Source organism: Dysidea avara, chromosome 2, assembly GCF_963678975.1.
Source record: "Dysidea avara chromosome 2, odDysAvar1.4, whole genome shotgun sequence".
Taxonomy (NCBI): domain Eukaryota; kingdom Metazoa; phylum Porifera; class Demospongiae; order Dictyoceratida; family Dysideidae; genus Dysidea; species Dysidea avara.
In genome coordinates, this window is record NC_089273.1 from 24544413 (window position 1) to 24552882 (window position 8470).

Sequence of the window (8470 nt, forward strand, 5' to 3'; positions counted from 1 at the left end):
CAATAATCACGCATGCAATCATGCAAATGACAACTGCAATCACACACGCACACATTGTAAGCCAGCGCAGAGGGGTAAAGCTGTGCAGAAGTCTGAATAAGTTTTGCACTACCTCGTCAGTTAAGATAGTATGTACGTAATATCGCTACTTGCACCCAAATTCCCCCAAAATCTCCCCAGTTGCCCCCAGCGTAGCTGCATGGAAAATACTATATTTGAACTAATGATTGAAGTAGTGACATTTGTGATGATACAATATAGTGCATGTGGAGCAATTTGTCAAGTACATTGTTAGGCAGCTTGACTGTCTGGTTCCCATGTTGGTTGACCAGAGGCATCTGTGCGAGACAACAGTTCATAAATCTTGGATGTTAATGATGGTTGCTGGTGGATGTAAGTGAGGTAGGCATTGCTGGACCATCGACCTAAATTTTTGATCAGCCATGCTGGAAGTCCAGCGGCTGCTGCCGTAGTAGCTGCGCCGATCCGGAAACTGTGAGAAGCAAATTGAGAGTCATTAAGCCCGGCTTGCTGGAGGAGTTGGCGGAGCGACTTAGTGACAGCTGCACGCGTCAGAGGACGGAATCTGCCAGCTTGGTAAACAGGGGCAGTAGGGGCCACATCGCCAGAAAGCTTACGATAACGATCAAAGGCATGCCATGGGCAAGTTGAAGAGTTGGTGTTAAAAATTTTAACTGTGCATCCACGACGAAACGGATCTGTCTTGGACTGGTGTAGGGTGATGGTAATGTGATCGACAGAGAGCGTAACATCACACCAGCGGAGGTTAGTGTATTCACTCACCCTTAAAAAGCCATAAAAAGCCATGGTGAATGCAGCCCATAGCATTCGTTGCTCGTGGATGGTGTAGCGTGATTGACATAGTTGCTCTTTAAGGGTATGCATGATATTCACGGTGATAGGCAAGCGGGTACGCTGGTTGTCACCTTGCAGACGTCGAATACCTCTGCATACTAGCTGTAATAGATCGCCCACAGTAGGGTCTGACATACCTTGCTCTATGTGGAATAGGCGGATGGCTGCTAAGTAGACTTTGATGGTTTTATAAGACACAAGGTTGGATTCATGAGCACAGAAGTATTGAAGTGTCAGTGATGATGCTGGAACTGAGATAAGGGTGTACTGACTACAAAATGACTGAAACTTTGCTATTCCTGACTGATAGGTTCTTCTGGTAGATTCGGCAATACCATGATACCGGCATTGCAGGAGGCGATTGTGAAGGTTTGAGTTGGCCATGCAGGGATGCGGTCTGGGAGTAAGTTGGCTTCTGGGGCTAGTTTTCTGAAGTTCTCCATCTGAAAACGAGAGAGGGAGTCAGCTATGTTATTGCAAACACCGGGGACATGAATCACACATACATTAATGTTATAATTACTGGCACAAAAATACAGCAAGCGGACCAAAGCCATGAGATGGGGTGCACGAGTAGAGCCCCTGCTCCAGATATCAACAACAGCTTGATTATCACAGTGGAAGAGGATTTTTTGTCGGGACCAGAAGGAACCCCATGTGTGGACTGCTGCTACTATCGCAAATAATTCTTTCCATGTGATGTCCTGCTTACCTTGTAGGGTTGACCAATGGGATTGGAGCCACCTACCATCCCAGTACGCTCCCCATCCATGCAGTCCAGAGGCGTCAGTGTAGAGATGTAGTGCTGGCGAAGGTATCCATCTCGTATTTAAAATAAGGCTTGTGCCTGACCATTCCGGTAAGAAATCTAGCCACCATTGCAAGTCCAGGTATGCTTCAGTTGTCAGGCTAATGCGGTGATGTAGGTGGGACACAGTGTTGCTGAGATCAATCATTCTGCGTAAGAAGATACGTCCAGCCGGGACCACCTTGCAGCAGAAGGATAACTTTCCTATAAGGGACAACAACTCACGCTGAGTGCATTTGTCCCGCTGTCTCATCCAACGTAGCTCATCCATTAAAGCATGTTTCCGATCATCTGAAATACTGGCTTCCATTGTGAGACTGTTTAGGAGGATGCCAAGGAAGGTTAATGAGGTAGTAGGACCTTCAACTTTGGACAGTTTAATCGGGGCGTTAATTTTTTCACACAATGTGAACATTGATTGTAAGTTTTGTGCACATACAGGTGAGGTTGCTGGCCCAGCAGTAAAGAAGTCGTCAAGGTAGTGCAGCAGGTGTTGCACACCGTATGAATGGTGCAAGATCCAGTGGATGGCTATTGAAAGCTGGTTAAAGAGATAAGGGGCAGATCTAAGGCCAAAAGGCAAACAGGTGTCTATGAAGAATTGTTGTCGCCAGCAAATGCCTAATAGGTTCCAGTCCTCCGGTCTAACTGGTATTAGGCGAAAAGCATTCTTAAGATCTATCTTACTCATTAGTGCTCCTGGACCTAGGTTATTAAGAATTGCGTAAGCATCATCTATGGTGCAATAGGATAGTGAGTATAATTCTGGGTCAATAAAATCATTTATACTTTGTGCAAAAGGTGCTGAAAGGTGGTATATAATTCGCCAACCCCCATCATGTTTAGGCACAAGACCTAAACCCGAGGTGCGAAAATTGGGGAGGGGTGGTTGGTCAAAAGGACCGAGGACTCGTCCGGCTTCACACTCCTCTTTGAGCGTTGCATCAATGACTTCGGGCTGCTGGAAAGCAGACTCTAAATTTAAAGCTAGGTGCGTGAACTGGGGGCCTGTGTAGCCAATTGTACAGCCAAGTCTTAAGTTATCAATAAGTTGTCTGACGAAGACTTTGTCGGGATGGTTACTTAATTCACGTTCAAGGGTGAACGGTCGTAGTGGAGTCCACGGAAGTGGTTTAAAAATGGCGGAGCTGTCCTTTTGAAGGACAGCTCTTGCCCGAGTGGGGCCCGCCGCAGTTCTCACATCTGTGAGCAAATCTGCAGTTTGCACGGTGGCAGTATGACCTGTTGAAGTCACGGCATGTGTTGACAAGGAATGGGGTGGGGCGCTGTTGGAAGAAAGCGGGAGCGTGCTGCTGTGTGTTAGGAGGGGCTGGATGTTGTCCTCCATGGGTATGTGAAGGAGAGGGACGAAAAGGACAGTGGTTGGGATAATGAGTGGTACTACCACAATGAGTGCATGGCCAGCGGTTTGGTTGAGCTGATGTACCAGGGAAGTGCTCAAGCCATAGGTCTATGTCGCGGACATCCCATCGTAACGATGGGTCGGTAGCAGCCTTGGTACGAAACTTTGCATCGTAACTAAGCCAGGCATGTAGGGGATGATTTGTGTTTGCGGAGGTAATAATTCGCTGATAAGCGATCAAGTATGGAGCACATGAGGGGTTAAAAGATATGCGGAAAGCTAGATACACATTCCACGCTTCCATCCATGCACCAAATGATGTTATTTTCTTGGTGTTTGCTGGGGGCTGAATGGAGACATTGTCTCCTGACTGGCTTAGCTGTAGTGTAAGAGTCTGGGACTGGGGCTCTGGTGCACCAAACATGGATTTGGGTAGAAGAGTGGTGAAGTCAATGTACTTACCTTTGGTTATCTTCTCTTGTATCCTGGTTGGGCAGGGTGGTAAAGAAGGTTGGGGGAGTGACAGGGTCTGATGGGGTGCCCTTGTTGAAGTAGAGTTGACAACTGGTGTAACGTGGGCTGGGGTGCGACTTGCTGCAATTTGCAGCGACACTGGATTGTTTGAGTGAACTGGAAGAGAGGCAGCTGACAGGCGGTCGTCCTCTATCGCTTCTGATTCATTACCAGCAGCATGCGTGTCACTAGTGCTTGCGGGCCGAGTGTCGTGGGTTGGTTGAAGGATACTGGTCAGTTGGTTAAGGAGTTGCTGTGGCAAAGCAGAGGTGACACTCCCTGGGCGGGATGGTGGATTTCCTCCTGAGTTATTAGCGGTGGTTATTTGGTGGGTATTGGTGGAGTCTTCTTGTGGGCCTTCCCCTTGTGAGCTGTTGGCGGCATCTGTTTGCAAGTGTGAATGCAGGCGATCGATCAGAGCAGCTTTATTTCCTAGAGTTTGTAACTTGAAGTGTTTCAGATGGGATTTTAGGGCAGCCACGGTTAGAGCATTCAATTGAGTTTTTGATGCGCCGGCGAGGCTATAAGGCGTGGCGGGGCTAGTTTCCTCTGACGCGTTGCGGCGTGTTGCTGGCATGGCGGTAATTACTATGAGGAAGTTAGCAAATACACATCTTAATTAACAACAACACAAACAAAAAACAAACATACGTGAATTCGGAGAGACGTGTAGAATTATCGAAATAGAAGCTTCACTGACGGAGTCTATGTTCAAGTACTTGCTCGGCACGTACCAGTGCAGGTGACGGCGATGACTTCAGTGGGAGCGAACAAGGGGTTGAATCACGTTTAGAACGACGTTACTGAAGTTCTCCAAATCCGGGATAGTCTCTTGGAAAGTTTTCTAAACAGAGAGAATGTCACACTGAGACGGCGTGGTGGCTCACGAGAGACAATGTAGCACGTGATAGAATATCACACTGAGACAACGTGGCGGCTCACGAGAGACAGTGTAGCATGTGAAGATAACTCGCTAAGCTGTTTACCTATTTAGAAAGATTACATCCAGCTTGACAGCCTGTTATTCTGGTTTATTGTCTATACGCTATGTTAACAACCAGCGTGTACCAGGCATGTTAACTTCAATTTATTGGCAAGCAATAAATTATATTTACCATGCAGGAAAGGTACTGCATAATTTCATCTCAGCTGTTCCTTTAGCAGTGATTGGCCATACTAAAGAAGATGATCATACAGAAACTTGGGTCAACTTGTATTTTGTTGATTTTGTGGCCAATGACAATTTTGAAACAATGCTTTGTGATTTCCATGCAAATGTGAATTATTCACAATTAAACTGCTTCTTCTTAAACTTCTTTAGCAATAACCAAAGAATCATTACAATGCAAAACAAAACCCTGTGCAGTTTACTATTTAAGAATTGCACTGATATTTACATGTATGAAACAGGCCTAAAAGATGAAACTGCAAATAAAATTGTAGAACAGCTCGACACAGTAGATGCTCGAGTGAAGTATGTAGTGTTGCTAGCTTTTAGCATTGAATACTTGTCAATTGTTGATGCCCTAGTTAAAAACCCTTTTATTTTTACAATCAAATTGAAATCGGTTGAGTGCTGCAATGAACAGGATTATTTTGGGTCAATTTTGTCTAGCAATTTCAATCATCTAAGAAATCTTGCTATAATGCGAAGTCACATTGATGATAAAAAATATGAACAATTATGTAAATCCCTATTCACTGATAGATCTGTAATATCATACCTAAAGGAATTGGACATTTCCCACTCTAACATCTTATGCACTAATACAATAATCAAATCCTTACAATCTTGTATCATTGAAAGGTTTATTGTACCTAACTATCGCATTAATTGTGATCTTAGCAATTCTATCTTCCTCATGGCATATTATAAGGAAAATAATATTCTTAATTTTACCATGGGAATTCCATTAATTATTATCAACAGTATCCAAGAACTCGATGAATCATCTACAAACGTGAGTTGCTTAAAAGCATTTCTTATTAACACAGCAGTCAATGAGCGTACAATCAATCTAATCACTGATGTGTCTCAATACAACATTTCTGACTACAATTTGTTTGTAAGAAATAATATGTTGTTGTGTAATTTCAATAGTGTTCTATCAGTTTTTGAACAACTTATGCAGAAAATTATACGGTTTACATTGTTTGGAACTGACTTGGCAGACAAAATGGCATTAAAAATGGTGCAACATCTCACTACTGCAGTAAAGACTAATAGTAAATATTTTCTGGCATCAGAAACAAAAGTGTTAACTAATGTGACCAATATTAAAACAATCTCTGGTTCCCTAGGCTATGATGATGATGATGATGCAGTTACACTTAGTGTACTAAATGAACTTACTGGAATGTTTTGCAAATCCTTGTCCTATTCAGAGAATTTGCTAAAATATATTAAATGCTTAGATTTGTCATCGCATGGACTTTTATCGACATGTGTAAAGTTAATAGTTGATTCTCTCATTTTTTGCTGTGTGGAAAAGTTGATATTAATGAATGATAACAAAGTAATGAAAAGCATAAAAAACTATATATTATGTGCGTATTTTGAAGGGAAGAGGATGTGTAACACTATTTCAAGAATACCATTAACAATAATTGGCAAAGGTGGTATTTATTGCCAAGGAATTTCCATAAATGTATATTTAGTTGAGATTCTAGCCACTGAGGAAGTTTTAGAGAGCATTATATTGGAGGAATGGTATGACCATTTGCAATACATATTTTTAAACTCTATGCAAAATACTACTATATTACCCAGCCAAATACTTTCACATGCTTGTATGAAACTATTCAACTCTCTTATTTTATTTGAATCAGGTCTGCAAGATGAACAGACATTAACAATTGCAGAACAGCTCAGAACACTGAATAAACAAGTTCAATACATGTTAGTCTCAAATACAATATTGTTAGCACGCAAAGCTGATATGTGGTCAATTTCAAAAGCACTGAATAATAATCCATTGATTACTGTGGTTAAATTAACCAACTGCATAATATCCACCATTGAATTTGGTTCATTCTTTACTGCAAAGCTAAAATACTTGAAATGGTTTTCTTTAACACAATGCACAATTTGTGGCACAACTATTAAAGACATACCTAAATGTAATACATTTTTTACCACTGGAGCAACGATACCATATTTAAAACAATTGGATCTTTCTATGTCTAACTTAGCACTAGAATGTGTCAGTATACTTACAACAGCTTTACTATCTTGTATCGTTGAAAGAATAATTCTATCTGATGATAGAATTTATGACGAACTTATACATGCTGTCTTTCTTCAGACATATTGCAAAAATGTTTACATAGTCAATTTTGTCATGGGAATTCCATTGATTATCATCAACGGTATAAAAAGGATGAAATCATTTATACATTATTTTACAATATTTTTAATGAATACTGTGCTCAATGATATAATTAACCAAATCACTGATCTTTCAGGTTACAATGTTTATGATTACAACCTTATTCTTTTAAAGAATAATGTATTAGCGAATTTCAACAATGTTTTACCACTGTTCAAATGTTCACTTTCAAAGGTAACCAATTTCACATTGTTTGGGTCTAACTTGATGAAAGAAACAGCTGTGAAAATTGTAGCATTTCTAAATGAAATCTCTGATGTGAATATAGAGTTTTCTTTAATTTGCAAAGATACCTCACTAAATAAAACCATACATTTTGGACCAATAATGCAAACGTTAGCTAACAGCAAGCTACATAACTCTAGATTTGCTATACTGCTCTTACCATTAACTCTAGTCAGTTGTGTGGAACTATTTGACATCTCTGGGTGCAGCATAAGCAACAAGGATTTTATGACTCTGCAGGAGTTTTTGATTCAATTTCATATAACAATTGAGATCCTAAATATTTCATATAATGAAGTGTCTCCTATAGCTCTCTCAAAAGCAATTGTGGATTTTCATATAAGAAAGTTATATCTTCATGGTGAAAGCTTTCCAGTTCAAGATACTTTAACAATGTTACTTCCCAAATTGATTAATATAAAATATAATTTAGAAATTAAATTTGCTGAATCTACTTCTTTTATTCTGTGCCATATACAATTTAATATCAATGACATTTTAAAGACAGCACAGAATTTGCTCCATTTATTTGTAATGAACTGCAAGCAATATGATTTTCTTGATGTCATAGTGCCAATCCTTACCCAATTTCCACTAGATGTTTTGTCAAGTGTACATCTGTATAATAATTCTGTAAAATACCAAGATATTGTTAAAGCAGTTGATGAGCTGACACAAGTAAACTTATTTATTGAGGAAAAAGATTTTAAATTTCACAGTGCACAATCTGTTAAAAATGACTTTAGTAACATGAATAGTATTGTATACTCTACTTCAGAACATTCCAGCAATTTACAAATGCAGTGGACTCCACCGACCAAAATGAAGTTTGTCAACTTTCATTTTAAAGAGCTAACAATGATAAATGTTGGGGTAATGATCACACAGAAATTTCTTAGGGATAAATATCTGCAAAGGATTAAAATAGCAAATTTTCAGGTAACTGATGATGCTGCGAAAGTAATTGGAACTATATTTGGCAATAGTCATAATTTGGAGCATTTGGAATTAGTTAACCTTTGCATATCTGATAACACTTTAATGACAGTATTGCAACTATTGAGAAAACTTTACTCATTGAGGCATTTGACACTACGTTTAATCAATATGTCATCTGATAAATCAGCATGTGGTTTAGTTTATGTTATTGCAAACAACAAAAGCTTAGAATATCTTGAGATATCTCAATGTAATTTAAAAGAGTCAGTTATTGTAGAAATAGTTGCAGCAATTAAAGATATTAAGCTACTTAAGAGATTAAATTTGAGTAACAACATTATCACCAATGTGGCAGCT

The 8470-nt window shown here is 39.9% G+C and overlaps 1 protein-coding gene across 1 annotated transcript; it reads right to left on the bottom strand.

Annotated features, from left to right (window-relative positions):
- Positions 1 to 725: 725 nt before the first annotated feature.
- On the bottom strand, positions 726 to 4636 carry LOC136246914 (uncharacterized). Its single transcript, XM_066038508.1, has 2 exons — positions 4212 to 4636; positions 726 to 4148 (listed from the first exon to the last, which is right to left on the bottom strand). The coding sequence occupies exon 2, from the start codon at positions 4135 to 4137 to the stop codon at positions 2818 to 2820; it is 1320 nt and encodes a 439-aa protein (XP_065894580.1). The 5' UTR covers positions 4138 to 4148; positions 4212 to 4636; the 3' UTR covers positions 726 to 2817.
- Between the last annotated feature and the right edge of the window lie 3834 nt (positions 4637 to 8470).